Here is a 27754-nt window from a genome sequence, read left to right on the forward strand (position 1 = left end):
CTTCTGAGCCCTGGGTAAAGGGGAACAGCCAACTCCCACAGCAGTTTGGAAAAGCAGGTTTCCTACGCTGAAATCCTCAACAAGCAGAACGGGGTCTGCTCCAACCCTTGCCCTGCAGCCATGCAGCATCCTTCGGATTCATATACACCTCACGTGGCTCTACATACGTGTGCGTGTACAGATTTTTATGTGATTTACATATAAATATAGAAATGTTGGAGCCTGTTGGTTCAGTCCCACTTGAAGTTTCTATCATGCTTTACAAGTTTTCAGGATGGAAAAGGTATAATTTGCATCTTAGAGGACAAGGATACAGAGATGGCCTCACCCCCACTCCTGGGCAGGTAGCAGAGCAAACGTGAAGGAGGACAAGGTGATGGGAGCAGTGGGCATGGACTTACAAAAGAGAAATTATGCCTGTGCCTAAGAGCCTTCCTCAATAAGAAGACTGGTGTGGTGGACAAGGGGAGCACAGGGGATGCTGCTTGTCTTCACTTCAGCAAGGCTTTCCAGGCCATCTTCCGTAACACCCGCACCAAGTGATCAAAAGTAAGCCTGGACAAACACAGATCTCCCAAGGAACAAGCGCCAGGATGAGAAGAAATAGCCTCAAGCTGCACCAGGGGAGGTTGAGTTTGGGTCTTGGGAACAATTTCTTCCCCAAAGGGCTGTCAGGCATTGGAACAGGCTGCCCAGGGCAGTGGTGGAGTCACCATCCCTGGAGGGGTTGAACAGACCTGGAGATGAGGTTCTCAGGGACATGGGTCAGTGCCAGGGGTGGGGTAATGGTGGGACTTGATGATCTTGGGGGTCTCTTCCAATCAAAATTATTCTATGTGGATGGAAAACTGACTGAACAGCCCAGCTGGAATGGTTGTGACAAGTGGCAAAGAACAACCCCTATGACTTTTACACAACTCCAAAATCATGCAGTCTATAGAAGGAAAAAAATACAAACCCCAACCAGAAAAATCTGCAGAAACCAAATCACCTCCAGAAACATCAGTCCAGTCCATTTCAGGCTACCCCCCAGAGTGCAAACATCCCTTGAGAGGTTCTACTTCATTCTTTTCCACAGACTTCACAGGCAGCTTTTAGGAGAACAGCCTCTGGGTCTCTATTCCTTTCTTCTAAGCTTCACCTAACACACCTACCTAGTCTGTCCCAGTTCATAGAGTATCATCTCTGCATTTCACATGTTCCTGGTGGAAGTGATGCACTGCCAATCATTTTTTGCCTTCTATTCCTAGCTAGATGCAGTGTCATGTTACGTCTCATCTCCAGCTCCTGCTCAAAGGAGCAGCCTGACCTCTCCCCAACCCCCCATGTGCTTCAGCCACTTGGGCCAGGCCCAGCATGTGCTGGTTCAGCAAGGCCACCTCGAAGGAGCTAACACTGGTCTTTTTTTTATCCTATCAGTGAGCAAAGAACTTCATCTCGGGCCTTTGCAAACAGCCCAGAGCACAAGTTCGAAGCTGAACACACGGAGAAGGGTGTGTGGGAGGAGATGAGGAGCAACCCTTGCTGTGACAACCTGTTAGCATCACACATAAGCTGAAAGAGCGTCCTATAATTAAAGAGTTGGCTCAAGACAATTACTGCAATTCTTGATTACTGAAACCTATTTCCTTGCCTCCAAGTGATCGTGACTCCAACCAGGGTAGAACAGGTGGCTTTGAGGGCATTTGCTTATGAAAATTTCCTGGCAGTAAAAATCTACATTGGTATCATCGGATCTAAAGTCCTAAACTATGGCGTGTCAATATAACAGCAATTCCTGTGAAAAAGGACAACCCTGTTCTTCAGTGGCTTTTCATTTTCTGCTGCAGCAATTCACAGAGAAGTACAAAGCACTTTTTGGCTCAAGGGCACTATTGGGAACAAAGAGCTGCTACCTATAAAAAGATAATGGTACCCAAGGCCCAGCAGAGAAAAATCTATGGGATGCTTACAATATACGGGTTGACACACACAAACTGTTCTATGTATAGCACTATCAGAAAATATAACAGTGAACATTTGTTGTGAGTTCAAAAGAATGAAAAATCATTTATGAACTTCTAATTCATGGACAACCAGGGAAAACTGAAGCAACCAAGTGAGCCCTGCTCTATGGAGACACCATTGAGCATTTGTTAATGTTCCAGATGAGCAATTTAAAGGAAATATCACTTCTGAGATATGGAAAATATGAACCTCCTGGTAAAGGGAAAACGAAAAGACATGAGCAACAAAACATCAGGCTTGGGTGGCACTACAAGAATCTGCCACTGGTTTTATTTAATGAGTATTTTTAGGAGTCTTGGGAAAGACATGCAGAGTAGGTATTTGCAGAAGGTTAGTGACACTTGCGGCAACAACCGAGCCCCAAAAAATCATATCCAATACATTCTTTGGTGTATGGATATGGGAATAAATGGAAATTAAGTTGGTCAGTCTGCTTCAGACACCTTTGGACTGCCAAGTGATGAATGCAGCAAACACGGAAAAACACCCAGATCTACCACGTTATTATGACTACAAAAACCCGCTGGACTTTGGGATGCATTAGTGTAAGTTGTGATGGGAGTTAAACGGTAAAAGGAAAAATAAACTGGCATCATGACAAACGTATTTAATGCAAACAGCCTTCAGGAGACATGGGCTGTGCACAGCTTGGTTTTGATCCCTCCGGGCAGTGCCCACTCTGCAGGCTGGCAGGAGACTCGCGCGTCTGATTCCACCGTTTCAGAGCTGCTTGGACTGGAATGTGACACTCCAAAATGTGAACGCTGGGAAAGTAATGCACTGGAGTTTGCTCTTTTCACATTTCTCCCACAGTCTGCAAAGAAACACCTGAGCAGACCTGGCAGGACACTACGCAGTTTCACTTCTATCTACAAAGCTACAGACGTAACTGTCAACATCTTTCATGCTATTTAATATCATATAATCAATTAATAACAAAACATCCACGAATTAGCAGTATCTGCAGTCTCTACAAGACAAATATCCATCCTGTTCAAGTTTACTCAGTTATCTTTAATAGCTCTTCAAGTATTACATAAGATGGTGAAAAACTAAAACTAAATTTGGTCTACATTGATAGCAATAACCCTGACAAATTCATCGAGCAGATGCTCACATCGTTTTCAACACTGCTACAGGAAAATACCCCAGTTAACTTCCGGGTCAAAGCGACTTGCTTTAGCAACATTTGTAGCACATGTTTGTAGAAAATGTTAATATTAACTGCCAAATAAATGTAGCAGTGTTAAGTATTATGTAATGACACAGAATGACGCATGAGTGGTGTGGAGGGGACGTGTAATTACCTCACAACTATACATGTATTTGGCTTCAACATCACTAAAGCTACATTTCACTAAGCAAACTATTGAAAAGCAAATTACAGATCTGCACACAATAATACTCATTCTGCTCATAACAACTCGCATTTATTCCCAAGATGCAGATATACAGTTACATGAATAATAAGGACTGCGTGAACCCTGAAGTTTTGAACACACATGGTTCAGACACTAACCCTGCAGTTCCAACTGCGAACAGGAGCATGGCAGCTAATAAAAAACATTGTAAGACCCACGTCTGAGCTGTTGAAGTTCGGAAGTGACTGTGGCAGCCATTTAATAAACTGCAGTGAGCCAAGCTACACGATGGCCTGGAGAAAGCAGCTGGTTACAATGGTGAAGAACATCACTTACTCAATGGAACACGTGTCCCTTGTCATAAACGGGTACTCCGGTGGAAAGCTTTGAGTTCCAGCCTGTCCCTCTCTCCCCAGGTTATACAGCAAAACAACCCAAATGTCAGAGAACGGTAGCGGGGAGAGGGAGGGGGTCTGGCATGTGGTGGTGGTGTTTTGGTTTGGTGTGTTGTACTGTTTTGTTTGGGTTCTTCAGTTGGTTGGTTTGTTTTTTGTTTTTTACACCTCGGAAAGAAAACAGCAACATACTGAAGAAAAATAATAATAATACTGCTGCCCCTCATTTAATGGTTTTACACGTAAACACTGCTACAGCCAAAACTACAGTGACCTCCAAGCCCTTTTGTACATGAAATGGAAGCCTTTATACGCACGTTTACTTTCTTTTTTCCAGTTTGGTTGCTAAATGGGAAAATTATTGTATTTTCAGAACTCAAAGGTCAAGCACAATGTTTCAACTCACAGATCTCAAACGTGCACATCTAAGCAAACGTCCCTTGACTTGGCCATTCCCATCCTAGTCTCGATTCCACTTTAGAGTTTCTAAAGCTGACATTTTCCCCCATGAGGACGGCCAAGCATTGGAATAGGCTCCCCAAGCTCTTTCCTTGCAGATTTTCAAGACCAAGCTGGTTAGACCTCAGAGCGGTCAGACCAGAGACGTCCCGACATCCTTGCCACCCCAAACCATCTCACCATCCGGAGTTTTGAGATTTTGCAGGTTTGGTTAAAACAACAACAAGCCGCAAACAAACACAAAACCTTAAAAAAACAACAACTTCCATTTTCAAGCACAGAACACCGTCTCTGGCTTATCCAAAGCACAAGCTTCCAACTAGACATTTCTAACTGTTTATTGTTCACTTTTGTTACAAAGGAGAGCATCAGCCTCAACTTCTTGTAGTATTCTGAAATGTCTTGCTAAGAAAAATTGAAAGTAGAAATTGAGTGTTCATATCCCACCGTAGGACTTCAGATGAAACCAGATGCAGTCACATGCCAAGCATCACAAAGAAAACATTCTTACACTCAATTTGTGACACAAATGGATTAGCAGTTTAATATTAATACAGACTAGGGATTCTGGTCAGGAAAAGGCTCAAAAAGAAACTGAATTTTTCAACAATTCCACTGTCCACCCAAAATCCATCCACTGTACTAGAAAGAACTCCAAGTCCCAAGCAGTAAGTCCACAAACATCAATTTTCCATCAAAAACAAAGAAATCCATAAAACTCTTCTATTACAACAGAAAAACACACTCATATTTTCCAAGATTACAAATGCAGAATTCTAAATACCATTGTTTTCAATAGCTTGTCAGAAAAACTGAGGGAACACAATCAGTGACGATAATCAACCACTTTGGAGGTTACACTCTCACCAAAGGAGGGAGAAAACTCAATTCCCAAATCTACATTAAGTTCACAGATACATCTGTGAATTATTCTACAAAACCTGCTCCAAAATGAAACAAACAAACAAACAAAACAGACAATTCGTTAAATCCAAGATCAAATAAGGGAAAAAAAACACTGCTCAACAGAATGGATTGATGTGAGTCGTCAATTTTAATCATGATTTAGATCAGTCAGCAGGAAACCTTGATTTAATCTATTTTGACCTTATTTTGTATCCAGGCATCGCTCAAATGCTCCGTCCTCCCCGACTGTTCAAACATCTCAATTTGCAACCACATCAGCAATCGTGTTAACTTTACAACTGCTTCCTACAGGGGAAGTTAGTACACATTTATGCATACTGTCTTAAACTAATAGCATAGCTTAATAAAAATACAGAGATTAAGAATGTCAAAAGGTTATTAGGAATGGTTATTAAAGCATATATTTCTTACATATTATGCCCTGAAGTTTTTCCAAGCTACGTATGAAAACTAGAATTCAGTTACACTCCAAGTTTAAAACTCTTGAACTGAAAGCAGCATGACATTCAGGAAAAAGGAAAATTTTAACAGACATTATTAATTTAAAGACGATTTACTAAAGCACTGCCACACAATATCAATAAACTGATTTTCTGCTCAAAAGCAACTAAGCTTTCAGAAACCCAAACAACATTAAAGTGCACTCAAAGAAATCGGGCTGTTTAACCATCCTCTGAGCCCAGAATTGCTCCTGCTCCTCTCCCAGACACATGTGCTCCAGCTTCCCATCCTTGCCTGACACATTGGGATACCAATTCTAATTTTTAACTCCCCAGAAACTCACTCTGCAGAAGGAAAAACTTGAGTTATCATTCCAGCAGGTCAGAAAGTTGAGGGGTGAGAAATGGGACCATGTTTTCCAGCATCAGCGAACACTCAGAGCTGTACAAGTCAAGGATAGCACCTGAGAAGTTGTGTCAACCTCGTAGCTTGACAAGTTTGGAAGGAGGAACCTCATAACTCGATAATGTTGGCAGGAGGAATCCACTACCCTCCCGCACCTGGTCCTGCTGCCCCACGCTCACCATTTCCCCACTGGTGCTGCCCATTTAGTGTCCTGGAAACTGCCTGTAGGAACCTCACTGGTGCCTCCTATCGTGGAACACAACGGAGCGACAGCGGGAATTCAGCACTTCTGGAAACTACCACAGGTTTCTAGCCGCCCATCTTTTCAACACCAAAGTCTGACCCCGGCTCTTCAGGTTTTTGGAATCAGAAGATCTGACTCCCACATTTTTACCAAATATTGTAATGGCTGAACAAAAAACATGCTCTTTCAACTATGAATCCAGCATTTCAGTCAAAAATATTTTCTTCTCAACAGGCATTAAAATACTCGTATTTGGAAAAAATATGTATGTATCAGCATTCACTTCACCACAAAACTCAGTAAGCAGCTTAAAGCACGATATGGTAATATTCACAAAGCTTGAGCTCATCTTAAGTTAGAGACGTTTTCTTTCTGATTTATGAGTAGAACAATCTCCTAATGTGTTGGAATATTATTAGGATTCAAAGCAGCCACGTGACCAGGCTTCAAAGTAAAATGGAATCCTAACACAGGTTATTAATCCCAAATCTAAAATCAGTTTAATATATATTAAAATATATTTTTTGTCTGTTCTGTGTTCAAACTGGTAAGCTCCTACAAAAGTGAAACAGTATTTTTTTGTTAATTTAGTTTCACTTTCTGGACTCATTTACTTACTAACCAGGCTCAGAGCTCCTGTCCGAAGCACTTTCCTGACAAATTAAAAAAGTTTCATATTTAAATTGTTTCTTTTTTGTGAGGTTTATATCTCTATCATTAAAGCCTGGCTGATTCTCTAGAACGCAACATTTTAGGACACGCGAAGGATGAGTTCCTGCGCATTCCTTCCTAAGAGTCAGCACAAGATTTTCCACTGGAGGGGATGGGGAAGAGGGCTTAAATCTCTGAAAGAAAATATTATTATTTCTTTAAATTTTGCTTGTCTCCTGATCCAGAACACAGTGCGGCCGTGGAAACAGTTGTCTCCACAATTCAGCGGCTGTGAACAAATGTCGGCCAAGCCACCAGTGCTGAACTCGGCCCACAGGTGGATCAAAGCTTGCACAGCCCTTTACACTGCTCCTGCCCCTTAACCTGAAATAAAGAGACCAAAATAGGACAAAGAATTCCTCTTAGCCCTTCTTCAAAAAAGCAAAATGCTGAGGCGGGGGGAGGGGGGGAACAAAAAACAAAGCACAACTCTTCTTTTCTTAGTAAAATATCAAGACCAACATGTAATAAAGCCTTACACGTTGGAATAATGTCCATAAAGTGAAAAACAAAACCTGCCTGACCTCCAAACCCCACGGGTGTTTTATTGCTATCGGCAGCACGAACCCCCTACAACTCTCAGCTGCTCTCCCTACTGTATCGTCAATATAAGTACGTGACAATACAGAATAGGAAGTAATTCAGCACACGGCCCCTGGCTCTTCAGCAACATGGCGAACTTCAGCTCCCCCCAGAACAGAGCTGGCGTGAATATTTCCCAATAACGCTGCATTTAATTAACAAAACTCACAAGCAATTGGTGAAACTTGAGACAAAGACCCTGAATACTGTGATGCCCCAACGTCTCCCCAAATGTACAGATGACAAGAGTTTAATCGCCACAGTTTTTCAGCCAAGAAATTACTCAAGGATCAAACCTGTGATTCTGTGCCACTCAAGATACAGAAAAAAAAATAACCAACACAACAGACAGGTAGATTCTTTTAACTTCTAAGATTAGATTAGTACATTTCCTACCAATCACAGGAAGAATGCTTTACTACAGATTTCATTTTGGAGGGAAAGATAAAATAAATTTACGTAAAAATTATCGCACATTCAGGAATTTCACAGGAAGAGACAAGAAACATCATCTGTAAAATATTCTAATCCCGATACCTCCAGCCCCCCCCCCAGTCTATCTGGAAGAAACGCCTTTGAAATATGCATTTCCAATCCATTTGTCAACACGGTTCAAGCAGCAAATTACCTACAGATTAGAATCTTACGATAACTTGAAGAAAACTTAATGAAGTATCTATACATCTGTCCTAACTTGCCTCCTAAGCAGCAAAGAGCTGCTCTTCCAGCTCCTATTGGGATGGACAAGTCCACACCTCAACAATCAAGCACGTATCTCGCTCCGTCTCCACGCAAAAGGTCAATAAGCCTTTTCCCATTTCCTGCGACTCCCCTGAAGAGTCCTTCTCCCTTTTTCAGCAGCTCTCCCTCTAATTCTCCTTTGCCTTAACGTCTACAAAAAGCTATTTACGGAAAACAAATACGTGTTTTATGCCCCAACAGTGGTGCACCGATCAAAGCCCGGGTGGGACAGAGACAGCCGGTGGGAGCTGCCGAGCGAATCCAGCTCCCCCCCGCGGGGATTATGCTCCCCCATTTCCCACCCCCCCAAAGACGAACCCCGTCCCAAGGAGGGCACAGGCCCTGCCCCACCGCCCCCTGAGCAGCCAGGGCTCCTCTCCAGCACCCCCCGAGTGGTCCAGCCCCGACCCCCGGGCCCGCGTTCGGGACTCAGACCCCCCCGCCCGGTGCCGCCCTGGGGCGGGAGGCGCCGCTCGCAGCTCCCAGCCCGCCCGCGCCCCACGGCCGAGCCGGGCCCGGCGCTCCGGGGTGCGGCTCCCCGTCCCGGGGCAGTAGGCCCCGGAGGGGCGCTGGCGGCGGGGCTGCGGGCGCGGGGCGGTGCCCCGGGGCCCCCCCGGCCCCACAACTAACTTGCGGGACGCTCCGCCCGGCCGCGGCCCCGCGCAACAAGTTCCCGGGCCGGCCCCCGCCCCGCCGCGCCGCTCTCACCTCCGCCATGTTCGCTGCGCGGCCGGGCCGGCGGGAGGCGCGGGGGGACGCGGGGAGGGCCGGGGAGGGGGTCACATCGCCGCCGCGGCGGCGGAAGCGGCGCCGGCGGGTCACGGTCTGCGCGGCGGGAGCCGGGGAGCGGCGGGAGGGGGCGGGCGGAGGGAGGGGGCACGCTGCGCACTACGTCACCGCGCACAGCTCCTCCGCCACCGGCCGTTCTTTCCCCCCCCACCCTGCGCTCCCCGCGGGCGCGGGAAGCCTGCTGGGCGCGTGCCGCCCCGCCCCGGCGCGCAGCGCGCCCCCCGCTTGTCACTCAGGCGCAGGCCCCGCCCCCCTCGCCTGTCACTCAGGCGCAGGCCCCGCCCCGGCTCTGTCAGCGCTGAGGCCCCGGCCCCTCACGGCCCCGGGAGCGGTCGCGGCCATTGACGCGTCGGTGCCGCTCCCTCCCTCCCTCCCTCCCCGCTCGGCAGCCATACTCACGCGGGCCGCGGGAGCTGTATCACGGCCGGCGCAGCGCACAGGGAGGTTCTCGGGGAACGGCTCCTGAGCGGGGCTCCAGATGCGTGAGGCACTCGGGTGGGATAATACCAATAGCGCTACGTTGGTCCTACGTAAAGGAGAAGAAAAATAAAATAAAAACCAGGCATCCGGTCCTAATTCTTGTCTGTTTTCCCCCAAGCCCTGCCCAGGTGTCCCGCCTGCCCCGGTTCGGCTGTGTCCGGGACACGCACCGCCCCGCCGTGAATGGGGAGAGCGCCTGAGCCGGGCGGTGCGATCGCTTCGGAAAGCGAAGGCGCTATCGGCTGTTCAACACTTCGGAAGAGCCTCTCTGGGGGAAAACCTGCGGCTGCTCTCCCCTGCCCGGGGCTGGGCCGGGCCCGGTGCCGGGGCTCGTACAACCTGCGGGTCTCTGAGCTGCCCCTCGGCCACCAGTTTTCCCCACGGAAACCTCAGCAACGGTCCCCGTGGGGCGCTGCTGCAAGGAAAGCACCCACGCATGCAACTTTACTGACTCAAGCAAATGAGAGAAAAATAAAAACGAAACAAACCCTCACTTCCCCCTCAGAAGCCCAGAGCTGCCCCGACCCCCGCCACCGAGCAGCACGGCGGGGCGGAGGGAGCTCCCCTTTTCCCGGGCCGCCGAGGACCTTTGTGCTTCAGTGACAAAGGGGGAGCGGGGGCTGCTGCGGCCCTGGCGGCAGGGGAGGAGTCCCGGGCTGGGCAGGGGGCGGGCGGCAAAAGGGCGAGGCGGGCACGGAGAGGGGCCCGGAGCCGGGGGAGCCTCTCCCGGCACTGACCCGCCGGGTCCCTCCTCAGGCGGGCGGACGCGGGGAAGAGCGCGGCCCGGCCTATCGGCGGCGCCGTCCTTGCCAGCCAATCTCCGCGCCGCGTGTTGGGGCGCGCTGCCATGGTTACCGAGCGACGCGCTGCCCCGGCCGAGCGTCGCCGCCATGCAGGGCCCCGCCGGTGGCCGGCGGCCTCTCCCGTGAGTGGCGGCCGTGCCGGGCTCCCGGCAGCCCTGTGTCCGCCGCAAGGGCTTTCCCTCGGGCGGCTCCGGGCAACGCGGGCCGGGGCAGGCCAGCCGGGAGGGCTCCCCCACGGTGGCCCTGGGCCACAGCCTGGCTGTCACCGGCCCCGCAGACTGCATCTCTTAGCCCTTTATTGTGACACCAGTTCCCGTGTGTGAGCTTAGCCCCAGAAAACCAAGTATCAGTAAAGTATCTTGCGGGGTTTTATTTGACTGCAGGTGTTGTCCCCACCCCTGCCCACCACGGAAAAAAGGCCTCCTGAACAGAGATTTTTTTAAGGAATGACATTATTTCTGGATTATCATCCTGCAGTGTTTAAATCCCTTAAATCATTAATGGAAGTTAAGAGATAAATCAATTTTGTGCTTGTATGTGGTTTGTTGTATTTTGTCAATTGAAACAGAACTTGTCCGGCATTGGAACAGGCTGCCCAGGGCAGTGGTGGAGTCACCACCCCTGGAGGGGTTGGACAGATGGACATGAGGTTCTCAGGGACATGGGGTAGTGCCAGGGGTGGGAGAACAGCTGGACCCGATGATCTTGAGGGTCTCTTCCAAACAAAATGATCCCATGATTCTATTTCAGGCTGAGGAAAGGATCAGAAGCAAGTTCTGGGAGCCTGAGACGCACAAGTATCTTCAGTGGCATCTGCATAAACAGAGCAGGGAGCTGCAGGAGCCAGTCCACGACTTCCGATGGCAGAGCTGGGGACAGGGCGTCCCTCGTGGGCCAGAGGGGTGCCATACGGGTGAGAAGCCCTTTATTACTGAGGAGTTTTACATGTGAGTTATTGGGGATGTTAACAGTTGTCAGAAAGGAAATAGGAGAGGGAGGAGGAAAGAAAAGGCATCTCTGAAGCTGAAGGGCTGTGGAGAAAGAAAATTATCCAAAAGCTTAATCCATTCTGAAATGAAGCTGATGAGTGTTCAAAAACAATCTGCAAGAATAATAATAAAAAAAATAAATTAGAGTAACAGCTCTCCAACTGCATGCTTTCAAGCCTGTGTGAGATATGTTGGCTGTAACACTTGTATGTCTTTATGTAAAAACCAGCAGATTTCTCTAACATAATCTGAGAGTCATTTAAAGACCTTCTGAATACCTTCTTACAATGAGGTATTTTGAGCAGTATAATAAAAAAATATGGATAATTGTTTATCTCCTTGCTTTTGCTGTCCTGTGCATTCAGTTAGAATAGTTACAGTCAATAAGCTACTCTAGGAGGTCATTATAGAAAAAATAACCTGAAAAACACGAGGGCTGATGAAGAAGAGGGTTCGACAGTGAGATGAACATTGTTTTAACAGATATTTTGCAGCCATTTCTGCAAAGTGAGTTCCAAAGAAGTCCCAAGCCCAGGGGACAACCTTCTCCAGGCTGAACCCTAAAGGGGTTCAGCCCCTGTCCTGCTGTATCTCAGGGGTGACTAACCCGTTCAGTCAGGTTCCCACCTACATCAGGGTCTTCTTTATATTCCAGATGAGATTAAATGTTGCAAATTAAATCATTGTTGCTTGTTTCGGGAACACAGTGAAGCTCTTACTGTCACCAAAATGTTTCTTCAGGTTTTTGATGCCGAAGGAAAGGACGTGACACCCCGTCCGCTCTTCCATTCTGACCCAAGCGCTGCTGCCCGCAGGCAGAGCAAGTTCGTGCCGTTCAGCTCGTACCTTGGGCCCACGGGACTGGGTTTTCTCTCTTCTTTTTCCACGCATCAGGCACCAGGAGTGAATACCAGTTCAGGTTCATTCTCAGGGTGAGTCCATCTGAAATCTCACCTCACAGGGTACCTGTTCTTCAGAGAGGCTGGGATAATTGTGCAGGGCTAATAATTATATTGTGTTGCCAAACATACAGACACTTGTCATGCTCGTCATTTAAAATCTGAGGAATAGCAACTAATAGAATAAATGGAATTTGCCAGTAGTTGTGACTGAGTCTGTCAGAACTACTGCTGAAATGTAAATACTCCCTTTAGCTACTTCACATGCTCTCTGCCTTCCCCATGCATGTTTGGGGTTTTTTTTAAACTGAGTATATCGGTACCTGCTTAGCTGTGGGTACGGAAAAATGCCCTGGTTTCACTGAAGAGCTAACACATTTCCTTTAAAGCATTTTGTCAGTTTTAATGATACTTATTCAGTACAGACAACCCTTTTAAAAAACTTGACTCTTTCAGTTCAAATATCAAAATATTGTTAACATAAGAAGAACCCCCTCTTTTAAATTAATTTAAGCAAGTTACCTTTGTGGGCATATGTGCATACATTTCAAATATGGCCTTCTACAAAAACTTACGAGTTAAAACTGCTAAATTACGTGTTTCACTAGTTACTGCCTTTCATTTACAAACCTTCATACAGAGGCAATAAACAAAGTCAATGGACTTGAGCCGTTTTATCTTCAGGCTGACAAATTCAATTAAGTCATGCAAAATATGATAAATAACTGTTTGTGTTTAAAATGAAAGTAATGAGCCACATCACTTTATCCAGTGGCGTATACACATTCAAATTGTATGGAGAGGATACGTGATTTATTTAGTCAAAGGGACTAAAACACTAGTAAAGTCAGCACTGGAAAAAATACAAGTTAAAGAAAAACATTATTTATTGTTTTCTTTGGAAAGTTAATGCCATTGTGATTTCTGAGAAGAAGAGATTGCTCTTTCTGTCTTTTTTCCAAGGCTGGCTATTATAAAGGGTAATCTCAGAGGCAGGGATATTAACCAGGAGTAAATATACACAAAAAAATGACTTAAAAATACAAAATATCTCCTGAAAAACAGACGCATCCTTTTTGGAGACAAGAACTCTTCATTTAAAAGACAAAATTCTTTAGTTTTAAATACAAATCTTTAAAATTGCCTTTTTCAAATGCTTTTTGTATATTTACAATTGCTCACACTTTGCCTTTGAGGAAGAGAAAATCCCATCACAACCCCACCCACGTTACCTAAGTTTTGAGTTTTACTTCTAGTTAGCACAGCTACCTCCTCCGTGAACATTACCTATTTTATTTTGAACAAGCTAATCCCTTCAAATGAGTTTCATGTGCATTTCAAAGCCATTTCAGCACATGCAAAGCACCAGAGGATCTAATTCTGGTTGAGAGCAGCACTGTCTGCGAGTGTTATCGCCCAGCAGGCAGCAAACACTGCATGTTATTATATGCTAAGGACGAATTGAGAGCTCAACAGCTGCTTTGCCATCAGCCATTTAATGCCTCAGGATATGTCATCAGAGGAATTCTTTCTTTTTAAGTCTTTTTCAAACCATTTCATTATTTTCTTTCCTGAGCCTTCTATGACTTATTTTACAGCATCCCTGTCTGTGCTGTTACAGTCCTCGGTGGTTTATCCTGATAACGCCACTGCTATAATATTTCTGTTGTGCTTTGCTGACTGACATCTGGCCTTTCACACAGGATTTTTGCTGATTTCTTTGTTGCTGCAGGACATACGGGAGCAGCAGTACGATATCAAATGCATCAACGACTGAGAGCATCCTGGATGAAATAGTAGAACCTGGCTTTCGACGAGACACAGCTGTGAACTTACCTGGTAAAGAACATACAGGGTATAATTTTAGATTCAAGCTGTTCTCCAGAGTGATCTGTGGGACACTGCAGGCAGTGGGTGTGAGACGCCCAGCGCTTCAGCGGAACTCGGTGCCTCGCTAGTTGTGGCTCCTGATCATTAAAATAGTTTTAGAATTAATTTGCCTTTTTTTAAATTTAGAGCAGAAAAGGTCTCACTTGTTAAGCTCATTTAATTTTTCAGATGTGCAGGTGAGGCCAGAAGAGATGAAAGAAGAACTGACCAAAGAAGACTTAGACAAGAGAGTGGATATTTACCTCACAGAGACAGAAACTCTCTGGATATTTGATATGCCATCTGTGATGGTGTCTGTGGAAGCAGAAGACGCTGGAAGAGTCCAGTATGTATATTGGCAGTGTGCACACAGCTCAGCACGCCCCATTTCTGCTCATCGCATAGTCCTGAACAGGCTGCTCACACGTAGGGTCAGTGATCTGACTACTATAGTTTGCCATTTCACCTCTGTTCAAAGCCATTTGGGTTTGAGTCTTTTGACAAGGCAGCCTAAAGTCCTTACAACTCCACTTAGTTGATCAAATTAATATCAACTTTCACTGATAAATTGAGGCAGATTAGCAAAAGCAGGGGACGGTGGAGAACACACTGGGGACCGGGGAAAGAGAAGATGTAGGAGTGTGGTACACATGAATTACGCGATTTAAGAAATTGATTCTTGTGTGTAGCTTTGCAGCTCATAATTTCTTAACAACAAAGATCTAAACGAACTAGGCAGGCTTTGGCTTCCTAGAAGTTTCTGGCTAGAAGAAATCTCACCCCACCGCAAGTGACCTTGCCCATTAAAATATTGTGTCTCCCCTTAGTTGCATCCACAGTTTCCACTGCAGAGTCTCCTCCCTGGATTACTATGAACAGTGGGAGGGAGTTAACCCAAAATACAGATTTTTTTTGGCTTACTCTCAGAAGCTTAATGGGACAGAGTGCAGCAAAGTGCTCTCCGTGAGGGATGCCACACTGACACACTTGTCACACAGCTTTGGTAGACGCAAGCCCCAAAGCCTGAGCTGCAGCGTACTGTGCTTGGCAACTCCAACAACTTATCTAAGCCAGTTTTTCCTGCTAGTATACACACCAAATTCATGGTGGGACCACAGCCACCACTGCCTGCAGATCACACAGGTGTCATTTTGGGGAAGAAGGAAGAGGAAGAGCATCCTATGAATCAGACTCAGCTAGTACGCACAGCACATATTGCCAACTGCATAGGAACAGTGACTCTTCCCGAGCACAACCAGCTGTGGTGGCCTGAAACTGGGTGTAATCTGTGTCTGCTGCTAGAATATTGAAACTGAAATAATAGGAAAAGTTTCTCTTTTGTCACTGACCGTTCCTACAGAACCTGAGGGCTGGATGAAATAGAAATGTACTAGTAAGAGTTTCATTTTTGTCTCTTGGATGCGCCATGATGAGAGCTACGTATTTCTGAACTCCTTGGAATTCCACCAAATTCAAAGGTAGCTGGAGTAGGGATTTTTGTCTACCTCTACAGGCCATTTCTGTTTCAGAACAGCATCACAAGGTCAGAAATAGCTGCTGAAAGATGATATGTAGCATGAAATAAAATCTAGCAATCAAAAAAACCCCAAGCAGTTATGACATGGAGCATCCTCTCCTGTTTAACTTGTGGTTAAATATACTGAGATATTGAATGCAATTGTTTTTCAGAAAGTCACTGTACTTTTTTTTTCTTTTTTTTTCAAGGGAGCGGAATAAGATTTATACCGACATTTGCAAAAATAGACCTGGTAACGATCGCTTTGTAGAAAAAACGATGCAAACCATCAATGGAGCCGCAAAGAACAAGGAGGTGCAATGTGACAAAATCATCATGGAAGATAAAGGTGAACTCTCAGAGTATCCCATAGGAAAGTATTTAATAAGAACAGACCCTCATTTACTACACTGTACCCTTGGCTGTTGGGTTTATTAGGAGGCAGAACTTCACTTAATACTTGAAACACAAGAGGAGACAGTTCCTTTTTTTCCCTTTAACTTTTCAGTGCTGCTGGTTTCTGTTTGCAATAATGCAAAGAAAAGAACCTCTGTTATGAGATTTAAAATCTTGGGGAAAGCAGAATATCTGGGCAGCCGCACAGGATAGATGTGATTATACAAAATGTTCAACCTCAATGCTCTGAAAAAATTATAGAGGAATATCTAGATTTTAGATACACGTGCTGAGCTTTGCCTTGCTATGCACATTTTTTTGTGTGTGTAGGAGGCCAAAGAAAACTACGAGGAATGCTATTGCATGCATTTTTCCTTTGTGTTCATAAGTCTATGTAAAACAAGTGGAAAAAAATATATATCAAAACGAGAAGAAAAATAAATATGAATGTGATTTGAAAACATAATCTTCCCCTTTTTTGCATGCCTTGAGCACCAGCGGGGCTCATTCCAATCACACAACTGCAGCTACAGCCTCGTCCGACCCTCAGGCCCTTTCCTCTGCCAAAAATTTGGGAGCATAGTATGAAAAGTAAATCTTTGCTCAGCTGTACGTACCCTTTATAATAATGCACCAAAACGAGACATATAATACAGCGTAATTCATTTCTAGGGGTGGTGGTCACTTCCTGGGACTTGTATGATTCATTTAACATACTGGAAATAAAACCTACATCAAAAGCAGAAGGTAGCAGAGCCACAATGGGGAAAAGCAGCAAATCTCATCCAACCAAAGAGCAGCATCAGACTACTTCTGTCTCTTCTAACGGAGGTAACATTTTTCCACATTTACATTTCTGATGCATTTTCAAGCAAATGCTTAGTCTCCTGTCTGGCACTTGACAGTTTGCTACAGAATCTGCACTGAGACCTTTTCTGTACAATGCCATCATAAATGATCTTAAATAAAGATAAATAGTCAGTGGCAAAGTTTGCTGTTACTAACTAACTTAAGCCAGTAGCAAAACAATTGTGAAAAATTCCAGAAGTATTTCATGATACTGAGTATTTGAGCAACAACACAAAATAAAATTGAAGCATGAAAAAAATCAGTAGGGGAAGTATTTTTTGGTTGTGATAGATTCTTCTCTGCTTATTGCAGGTCTAGAAAGAGACTTCTTATCCCCTGAACTTCGATGTGCAAAGTATGATCATGCTAAAGCTGTTTTTATCTCATCTGTTGTCAGGCAGTACAACTTCTATGATGATTTCAGAAAGCGCTGTTGTTGCCAGAAGCCATGAAAAGGACGAATGCCATTCAGAAGCTGTATTAACATCCCAAAACCTTCAGCAGGACTTATTTTTCATGGAGAGGATTCTAATGGAGAATATTTTTCAACCCAAACTTGCAGCTTATCGGCAGTTTCCCATCCTTCTAGGTTTGTTTCCTGTTCGCAGCAAGTTTTCCATGCTATTTAAAGTCACAGAGTTATGTCCTTCATTAACCATCCCTACGGGCCACAAGTCATTTAAAAATAGAGAAAGGAGAGTTTATGAGATGTCAGCATGGACTCTGCAGTTTTCCACTCACTTTGACAGACACCCCACCATCCTAGCTGGAAGAGCTGAATACATGAGTTCTGAGCTGGCACCACAAACTGAGACCTACTCAAAATATCAGGCAAACTTGTTGCCTGACAGTTAAGATATGGATTAACTCTGCTACTCTCCTAACATTTATTTTGCATTGGAATGTCTTTTACATTTTTTAAAAATTTATTTTACAAGGAGATTGATGGTAAATTGAAGTTTTCGCCTAAACCAGAAGTTTTCGATGTTCAGTGTCTAACATAAAGTACACTCATTGCAGACTGTAAGAGGCATCACCTGGACCCAAGTGCTAAGTAACATTTTACCATTTACAGGAGCTCCAAGTTAACACAGGGACCAAAAAACAAAGGCAGATTCCCACTGTTTTTACTGTGTGGTACCTCTTCGTGTCATACAGTTTCAGCTTCTCAGGCAATTAACTTGTTATATTCCATCATTCTTCAAGAACTGGCTACAGCTGGAGCACGATGCTGGACTTTTGTTCTGACAATATGGCAGTTATTTGTTTCTTATTTTAATTACAGTTATCTGCGCTCAGTTTCTGATTTGCACATTATATAAAGGAGTGAGTAAACAAAACACTACTCAGCAAATGCAGTCTAAAAATATGGTCTATGCATAATTTTCCCCAGTAATGAGCAACTTATTACAGCATCAAGTAACTTTGCTATGGTGTTACAACATCAACGTCTAAGTGTGGCTCTTTGAAATTTGCCATCTAACTTGGAAAAAAAATCCCCATTTAAAAAAAAATCCCCATTTAAAAAAAAAAATTTAAATACGAGAGATCAGAAATATTCTTGGTTGGGGGTGGACATAAATCCAGAACTTGTTTCTGGGTAGCTAAATCCATTCATTAAACACCTGGCGCATAACTGGCACACTACAGCCCAATCCAGCCACCTTCTATAGCCCTGTCAACACTGTAGCCACAGTTCTAGAAGTTAGGATATCTTAATTCCTCAGATCTTCACCTTTTTTTTTTTTCAGCAAAATATTTGCTGAAAGGGCAAATTTTTCTTCTGATGTGAATGACTGGAGTTGGGTAAGTGAAATGTTACTACTCAGACTCCACCGTATTTGTGTGTTTTAGATCCCAACATTACATCGGATGCCAGTGGTGCAGTAGCAGCCGTGAAAGAAGCTCAACAGGAAGAGCCTGATGAAGAAAAGGATGAGAAAGAGCAGGAGGAGGTATTAATTGATGCATCAATTCTGTTGGACCTAACAAAAACCCCAGAAGAACGCGTACCTCCCAGCCTGGAGCATCTGTGGTCGTATCTCTGTGACGTGACTCGTGGTCACAGCGTGAGCAGCATGGCCTGGAGCAAAGTCAACCCCGTGAGTTAACAAACCGCTGCTTCTGAGCTGGTTACAAAATTCTATAAGCAATTAGTTTTAAAAAGAGCCTGATTTTGCTGTACTTTGCTGGGAGGGATCTCAAAGAGATGGAGTCTTCTCTACAGTCGGGTAGGCTGGAAATTGAAATTTAAACCCCTACTGTTAAACTTAATCACCACGATGGAGGTTATTCCTGACAGTTTAGATACCACGTCTTTCTTTCTGACAGTAATCTCCCAAGAAAGCAGCACTCATCAAACTTTGGGCATAAGATGCATAATAACAGGCACAGATATCTGAGCAGCTGGCCCAAGTTTATTTAATTCCATTTCAGTGGGGGCAAGAACAACTCCGACATCTCCACTTTCAGAGCAACGTAAGGCTCAGTTTTTCCAACAGACCCCTCTTATGGCCACAACAAAAATAATGACTGTGAGGAAAGTAAAAAGCAAGTCAGGATGCGAAACATAAAACCAGTAAGATTGCCCCAAGAGGAAAAAAAAAATAAAAAAGAGAGAGAGAAAATAAAGACCATTTCCATTTCATAATGTTAGTGCACCACATCCCAGATGTTCTACAGTTGGACACTTTTCTAGACTTCAGCCCAAGAATTATAGGGCAAGAAAGCACTTTCAAGTGTTAGTATGAATTGTTTTGTATAGGGAAAAAAAATAATGCTGTCGAAGATGAAAATTTTACTGCAGTTCCTTACTTCTGCTTATGGAAAGGAATGAACAGAATTCATTGGACCCCACTGTAGAGACCTAAAAGCTCCGAGTTTGAGGTGGTCACTGAGGCTCCTTTCACAGCCAATGCTGGGAGAGAAAAATAGAAGTATTATTATGTATTCCATTAAATACTGCACATTAAAATATGGTATAAAACAATGTATATTCCTCTCTAGAAAGGACATTTTTATGATGGCCAGGGAGAGGGAATAGCAAACGCAACTGATAGTGACTAAAAATGCACTTTGAATTGAGCCAGTTTTCAGTATTCTAGAAATTCTGGTGTGTGATTCCACTTGCATATGACATGAGAACTATTTTTCCAGACTTTGCACTGAGACTCACTGTTAATAGAAAGTTGCCTTTTAGAAATGTGCTGCTGAAATTCAAGTTTAACTGAGATATATCTATTAATCTGTGCTTTTAGGATCTTTTAGCTGTTGGTTACGGAGCGTTTGATTTCAAAAAAAAGACGAAAGGCTTGGTTTGCTGTTGGTCATTGAAGAACCCCATGGTAACAAGTAGCCAATTTGTTTTCTTTTTTGTTGTTGTTGTTTTTTTTTCTTCAATGCATTTTTCTGCTATAGTATTTCTGCTTCATGGACTTCCCTCTTTCCATTTCAAAAAGCAAGACCTAGCCAGTAAGGCTGAATTTGCTACCCCAAATCACACATTTCTGGAAAACTGATTCTGACTGCAGAATCAGCTCTTGAATCTTGACCCAAAGGAACAGAATAAGAATTACTGTAGTTGGAAAAGCGTTTTAAGGTGATCAAGTCCAACCATTACCCCACCCCTGGCACTGACCCATGTCCCTGAGAACCTCATCTCTGTCTGTTCAGCCCCTCCAGGGATGGTGACTCCATCACCTCCCTGGGCAGCCTGTTCCAATGCCCAACAACCAAAACTCTGAAAAGTGATCCTTTTTAAACCAGCCATTTAAAAAACAAAACCGAACAAATAAAAATCTCAGTTACAAAGTGACATGGTCAAAAAATCACCTAATTGCCATCGAATTACACAACTTTAGTTTTATTTGTTCTACAAACTTCGCTTGCCCAAAACTGTGTATTAGACTAATTTAAATCATGCAGAGTCACCTCTTTGATGCAGATTTATCACGTCAACAACAAATACTCCTGTCATTCCCTGATGTCACCACAGCCCTCACATTAAGAACTAAGGTCTGGCAGGCACACAGAAATAGAGTTTTTTTTACAAACTACCACTCCACTATTTCCAATTTCAAGAGCTTGGCACAGTGACTTTAAGGATTTAATCTTGTAACAGAGCTGGATCAGTTCTTTGGTTGCACAGAGAAACGACACAAAACAAGCAGTTTACAGATTCCCCGAAGTACATTAGACTGCATTTTATCTTCAGCTATGTTTCTGTAATTGGAAAGGTACTTACTTTCACAGTACAAGATAGAAAATAACTGGAGAAATTTACAAAAATGCCAAGTTCATTTTGAAAATAACAAAAATAAAACAAACAAACCAACCCCCCACATGGTACTCAGCTGAACCTTAGGGAATTTGAGTTTTAGGTATCTGGTTTGATGTAAGCCCATCTAACTTATTTTGCAGTGTCGTATTTCTGCATAGTCTTTATTTTTCCTAGTTTAATCTGTTACAGCAAGAAATAAACTGAACCATTTAGAATATAGTACCTAATTTCTGCCTAGAAGTGGTCACTATGGTTATCAGCACTTGAATTTCCCAGCAGAGCCTGGAAATTTAGTATCCAGTGCTGAGGAGACTGAGGTAAATTATTAAACTAAGTTAAAACGTTCTCGTATTTCTCTACGGGTCAGTGGCCAGAGCGTATTTTCCAGTGTAAACATGGTGTTACCGCTTTGGATTTTTCTCTGAGAAGCCCAAATCTTTTAGCGGTTGGAATGTACAATGGTTCTGTCGCCATCTACAACGTACAGAGTTGTAAGGACGCTGCGATTATGGACAGCAGGTAAGGCTGCGATCCCTGTCTCCTCCACCTCGGTCATGTCTTAGCAAATAAATTAAAAAAAAACCCCAGGTGAGAAGCTGAGGGAACAGTAACATTCTTGATAAGGCTTGTGAATACTCAGGGAAGTCACACAATTTTTTCATTTCCAACTTTTGTAAGTATCTTCCAGTTTTGACTGGAAAAGCCTACAGAAACACTTGATACTCTCAAATCCTAGAAGCCTCCGGAGCAAAACTGCAGACACAAAAATTTACGATAATGCATAAATGCCTGGAAGGGCCAGCCTGTTTTTTCCCACCCACCTATTTACACGGGTACAGTCAAACCCTCAGACGCTGCCATCAATCTCTACTTTATTTCTGCCGACAAATGCTCACATTACTTTAACAGCACCGGTCCTTATTTGGGGTAGGCAACTCTCTGCGCTGCTGCTGTGCATGCAAAGCGAGTTCTCCATGTTGGAAAGGTCACACAGATAAGTACTGTGCCCTGACTTTTTTAAGGAAATGCAGCAAGTTACCACCAAATATCATTTTATACTCCATGTTTTAACTACATAGGACAATCCTGCCCTGGATAATAAATCCTTACAGGAGACCAGTGGCAGCTTTTAGTGTTTTCTCACTCATTTCACTTGCCAAAAACGGAAAGAACATCAGCATAGGTGAGGGACAAGCAGGAATTAAGAAGAAAAATGAGAGGGAAGGGATGATGAGGGGGACAGCTCCCCAAATCTAAGGCAGGCTCCTCCAAGGTGCAGATTGATTTCACGATTCAGGTATCAGTGAAGGTATGTCAGTACATTAAACAGTGCCCTGAAATAAAATATCAAACATGCTTGATTAAAAAAAAAATTCCTAGGGAAAACAGTCAATATGTAGATTTCTTCTTCCCCGCCCCCCCCTTCTTTTTTTAAAGAAAAGCTAAACATTTCTGTCAGAAGAGCTGACATTCATTACAAAGCGGAAGCTTAATTATTTTTCAAATACATTGTCCTGTCTTTTTTCATATATGATTTATCATGGGTGTGTTTTTTTGTCCCAGTCAATCTTTAAATAAACATACAGGTCCTATATGGCAACTGAGGTGGGTGGAACAGGCCAGCTGTGAAACAGAAGATGGCAAAAGAGAGAGGCTAATCTGTATGTCAGCAGATGGCCGAATAACCGAGTGGTTTCTACAGAAAAGACTAGATTGCACTGGTAAGCATTTTCCCTGCAGAGGGATAAGACCTGAAATCGCAATTGCTTCATTTCATTTCAGGTGACACTTTTAATACCAGTTATCACACACCGAACATTTAAGAGCCGTTGAGCATTCCACGGAAGCACAAGTTACTCATAGCACTGTCACATACCTGTCTGACAAAAAACTCTTGCTCTGTGCACAGATCTGATGAAAATACAGCAAACAAAAAGCGAGAAGAAAAAATTACCAAGTGAGAAAGAAAGCAAAAGTAACGATCTGATATCTCAGCAGGCAGCTGGGATGTGCTTTGACTTCCATCCCAAGGTAGGTCAGAAAGTCCATCCTGGCTGAAGTATTTATTATCCAGGGAACCTGTGCAGCGGGGGCGAGATCCTCAGTTGGAGTGACTTTGCTGGCACTCCCTGGGACTGGGCACTGCTATTTAAAGCATATTTAGCTCTGAAACAAACTGCTTCTTATCTAGTAACAGTGGATGATATAGTAAACCAAGCAAGTAATCCCTGTGTGTGAACAACTCTGTCATTTCAGCCACATTACTCACGTTTGCTTTGGGCCAGATCCTATGGCAGGTTTCCCTCATGTGTGGGTCAAATCAGCGGGAAATTGCCTGTTCAACACCTCCCGAGTCTCGGACTGAGCTGGCTGTGCTTCTCTTTATCCAGCTGAATGTTTTATCCTCAGAGCATTTGAAGAATTCACATGTTTGTCCATGTGGATCACAGAAAGTCTGGGATTTTCAGGAGTCAAAAATCCCAGTGTGTGTTCTGCACAGACAGAGCACAGGAGCAGCAAATCTGATCCATTCTGGCACCGCTGGATCTACTGCACATACAACACACAATATCCTGGCAACCAGGTTCTTCAGAGAACTGTCACTGCCAAACTCAGCCAGTCCTTTATAGGTTTCTGGATTAGTGACAAACAGGTTAACCCCACTTAGGTTACTTTTACCTTTTTTTCAGGATACTGATTTTTATCTTACTGGAACAGATGAGGGTCATATCCACAAGTGTTCTTGTTCATCTAATGAGCAGTTTGTAAAGACATACAGAGGCCATAAGGTGAGTGATACATAGAAGTAATGACAGCAGAAACCATTCAACTAACTTCACAAATGTAATGGTTTCTTTGCTTATAATTACTAAACAAAACATTTGCAACAAAAGAAACCTAAACTTCTTTTCTTATATAGTCTTTGGTTCATCCAAGGAGCTGCCCTTTCAGCATCAGCTTCTCCTAACAACTGGTGAAGGGACAGAATCAGCTGAATGGTTTATTATTCCAAAGATCTCTCTTGTCTTATCACGTCTGCTGCCCCCTCATTTCCTATTGGTACACATAAAAAATGCTGGTTTTGCTATTTAAGTCAGAGAACAGCCAGGGATTTCCATGAAAGATCACTATTAAAAACCACCCTGTGAGCCCGTAGTTTCAGAATAAAACAAAGTTCTTTTTTGTTTCTTCCCCAGGGTCCTGTGTACAAAGTCGCCTGGAATCCCTTCAGCACTGACATATTCCTCAGCTGCTCTGCAGACTGGAGCATTAATTTATGGCACCAGGATTCCCAGACGCCCATTTTAACTCTCAGCTCCGTCACTGCTTTTGTTCATGACATTATGTGGTCTCCGAAGTCAGCCTGCATATTTGCAGCAGCAAATGAAAGCAGAGTAGAAGTTTGGGATCTCAGTGTCAGCACGTAAGTCATTACTTTTCTCAAAGAAGATTCTGAAACTTAATGGCACAAAGGCTACACACTATTGCCTAGTCAGGACTGTTATCACTCATGACAGCTCCATGCCATTTGCTTGCTTAGTTATGGAAAATACTGCATTTTGAAATATTCATTCTGTAAAAGCAGAGGGTAGTTTCCAGACAATTGTGATTGTAAGACAAGGAGATGGATGACTCATGGAACTGATAAGGGTAAAACTGCACTTTTTTTGCTGCAGAAATGATAAGATTCTGCCACTGCCATAGTTAAAAGGAAAAAAAATAACAAAACTGAACTACTTTGGTCCTTTTATAAAAATATGATAGTCAGAAGTTCAGATACCTCGCACAGTTTCCTGCTGCTGTAAAGCAGGTGCACATCTCATGCACAACTTAGCTCATCTGTGGCCTTGTGACGCTGGTCTGCACTACTTGTATTAAAGACAGCACGAAGCCAGCAGTGGAGTAGGAGGCCTGCCTAATCTTGCAAATTATTCGTATAATAAAAATATTAATCACCAAATTAGGCAATAGGATAGATTTTAGGCAACCAGGATACCTTAGTTAACAGCCCCTGGGATAGAGACCAGAACAACACTGCCTCACTTCCTAGCTTTGAGTTAATCTAGGCCATAAAAAGTAAACCACACAGTATTTATCAGGCCTGCATTACTGCTACATTTACACTCCAGGCAAATAGAGTTTTAACCATGTCATCATTAATCCTGCCTCTGCTGGGTTGCAGCTTGAGCCCCGTGATCTCTCATTCTGCTGGCCCCCAAGTGATGTTCACATCCGTGCTCTTTACTACCAACACCAACTGCCTCCTGGTGGGAGACAGCGAGGGAGAGGTCGGTGTGTTTGAGCTACAGAACCTGGCTGCTTCCGACAGGAAGGCGGTAAGATCCACCAGGAAATGTGGTGGTTCTCAAAGGCCTGCGTGCTTGTCTGGTACTTCATTCCTCAGAAAGGGGCTTCTGCTAAAGATCTGGCTAATAAATATTGAAACAGGTGGAATCAGATACAATTCCATAAACAGATTAAAATCTGAGGTGGTTCCTGCTCTTATGCATGCCAAACCACTAGAAACTTCAGGAACAGGTAAGTCAACATCCAGTTTGAGGTGTCACTTGATCACAAATCATAGAATCGTTTACGTTGGAAAAGCCCTTTAAGATCACAGAGTCCAACTGTTAGCCCAACACGGCCAAGTCCACCTCTACCCGATGTCCCTGAGAACCTCATCTCTCGTCTGTTCAACCCCTCCAGGGATGGTGACTCCACCACTGCCCTGGGCAGCCTGTTCCAATGCCCGACAACCCTTTGGGGAAGAAATTGTTCCCAAGATCCAACCTCAGCCTCCCCTGGCGCAACCTGAGGCCATTTCCCCTGGTCCTGGCGCTTGTTCCTTGGGAGCAGAGCCCGACCCCCCCTGGCTCCAACCTCCTTTCAGGCAGTTCAGAAATCAGAAGGTCTCCCCTCAGCTCCTGTTCTCCAGGCTGAACCGCGCAGGTTCCTCAGCCACTCCCATCACATTTGTGCTCCAGAGCCTTCACCTGAGGTTCTCCACAGCTAGATTTAGAAGGGACATTTGGGGCAAGCACAGGAAGGCGGAGGTTCCTCTAAACACAGCCTGCAAGTGACTCTATTTGCAGAACACCCTGACCTGCTGAGCAGGAAGGAAGGACATGCCCTCTTCTGGCCATCAACAAGATAGTCTCGCTTTGCTGTTGTCAGCAAACCCGCAAGCCCTTTGGCTCCGTGTTGTCTTCACTCCTTTAGAAGCCACCATTTATGCCAGCGAGGGCTTCTGTCCTAGATGACATGTGAGAAGTTGAGTTGCCTTACAACCAGGTTCCCCTTCAATCGCCCCATTGCACAGACTCCGCACCAGCAGCAGTGCAAGAGCTGACTGAATTCAATTGTGAATCCCTTCTGTCCGCTTTTACATAAATCTCTGCTAATTTATACCAAAGCCCCACTGGTCCCTCCCTGTGCTGCTGCCTTCAGCCTTTCAACTTGGAGCCAGTAGCTTTAGCTTTACTGGACTCAGGTTCCCAGTTTGTAAAGTGGTATCTGTACCTTTTAATATCTCTTCTGAGTTACATGGTACAAAACACTAAACTTGAGTTGGAGAGAACGAAAATGCTGATGTTTATCTAAACTTTAATCATTAATCATTCACAATTATCAGTGTTGCATTTAGAAATTCTGACAATTACCATCCTCATTTACCAAGGGCCATAAACCACAAAGCAAAAAAATATTTCCCTTAAAAACTGGAAATGAGGCCATTGTTGTTAAACTTACAAAATAAAATTTGTGGTCTTTTTTCTTACAAATTACCACAACACAGCCCAAGCTCTTTGAGCATAATAAGTTCTTCAGTTAACAAGAGCACAGGGATACTTTTCGGGGTGTGTCACCAGAGCAGAACTGACAATATCAGTGCTTAATTTCACAGACTTTGGGCATGTGGCCTAACTGGTCACTGAGTCACAGACCCTCATTAGCCAGAGGGAACCCCACTTTCCAGCACCACCCATTTCTTTCACTCCCTTTTCCAATAACAGCAAGGTCTTCCTAGGCTTAGGTACGTCCAAGGCTTAGGAGGGTCCATACTACAACTAGCGCTAATTGGAGAGAATTAATTCAGAGACAAACACTTCTAGGTACAGCTATCACATGTGTATCACCTTGAAAATTAAACTCCTTTATAAACAAGATATGTGTTTGCATGCTGCTACATATGATGCTACAAATGCAACCCAAACAGGCCTGCCAAGAAGTGCTATTGTGGAGGAGCACTGTTAAGTGCAGTAGTAACAGAATTTCGGGGAAGAATCAGCTAACATGATGCAAACTACCTTAGCCTCTGTTCTGGATGCTCAGTGCAAAAGTAATTCTGCTCTCAGTTTGTAAATAGGAATTTTGGATCACTGCATTCCTTAAATTGCAGTTACAGTGCCACACAGCTTCTTTTTTTCTTTTTATTTTACAGGTTGATGCTTTACATGATATAATTGGTCCTGCTCTATCTAACAGTAGCTAAACAATATCACTTACTTGGTAAACATCAAGAAAGACTTCTTGTAGTATTAATAGAAACCATTTATTGTTTTTCAATCATTAAAATTTCTCTTTGAAACCATACTGGTCAGAAATCTCTTTCAA

At 44.0% G+C, this 27754-nt stretch overlaps 2 protein-coding genes across 7 annotated transcripts in view; one reads left to right on the plus strand and one right to left on the minus strand.

Moving 5' to 3' along the window:
* The window catches only part of MIER1 (MIER1 transcriptional regulator), a 59001-nt gene that overhangs the window by 23120 nt on the left and 8127 nt on the right, over positions 1-27754 (minus strand). For 2 of the 5 annotated variants that reach the window (XM_065071947.1, XM_065071946.1), the window contains exon 2: positions 9462-9588. Coding sequence is in view for 1 of the 5 variants with exons in the window: in XM_065071948.1 (XP_064928020.1) it covers positions 8982-8990 (9 nt within the window). In the remaining 4 variants the exon portion in view is untranslated. Of the gene's footprint in view, positions 1-8981; positions 9138-9461; positions 9589-10030; positions 10285-27754 lie in introns of those variants that run through there. The other 3 variants (XM_065071944.1, XM_065071945.1, XM_065071948.1) reach the window with 3 other exon arrangements.
* DNAI4 (dynein axonemal intermediate chain 4) lies at positions 10265-27733 on the plus strand. 2 transcript variants are annotated; one of them, XM_065071939.1, is made up of 17 exons: positions 10353-10467; positions 11096-11258; positions 12076-12266; positions 13966-14072; positions 14292-14448; positions 15828-15967; positions 16687-16845; positions 17261-17452; positions 18718-18965; positions 20121-20207; positions 21510-21661; positions 22706-22863; positions 23052-23173; positions 23833-23931; positions 24340-24566; positions 25326-25479; positions 27582-27733. In XM_065071939.1, the coding sequence occupies exons 1-17, from the start codon at positions 10433-10435 to the stop codon at positions 27630-27632; spliced, it is 2442 nt and encodes an 813-aa protein (XP_064928011.1). In that variant the 5' UTR covers positions 10353-10432; the 3' UTR covers positions 27633-27733. The 2 variants fall into 2 exon arrangements, with proteins under 2 accessions (XP_064928010.1, XP_064928011.1); XM_065071938.1 differs by lacking the exon at positions 27582-27733 and having other exon boundaries at positions 10265-10467; positions 25326-25953.

The sequence above is a fragment of the Columba livia genome, chromosome 8 (genome assembly GCF_036013475.1).
Source record: "Columba livia isolate bColLiv1 breed racing homer chromosome 8, bColLiv1.pat.W.v2, whole genome shotgun sequence".
NCBI lineage: Eukaryota > Metazoa > Chordata > Aves > Columbiformes > Columbidae > Columba > Columba livia.

Coding starts and splice junctions, on each gene's coding strand:
- DNAI4 (XM_065071938.1), top strand. CDS start 10,433: ATGCAGGGCCCCGCCGGTGGCCGGCGGCCTCTCCC. Junction 17,453..18,717: donor GCAGTTTCCCATCCTTCTAG/GTTTGTTTCCTG, acceptor TGTGTGTTTTAG/ATCCCAACATTACATCGGAT. Junction 21,662..22,705: donor GCTGCGATTATGGACAGCAG/GTAAGGCTGCGA, acceptor TTTTTGTCCCAG/TCAATCTTTAAATAAACATA.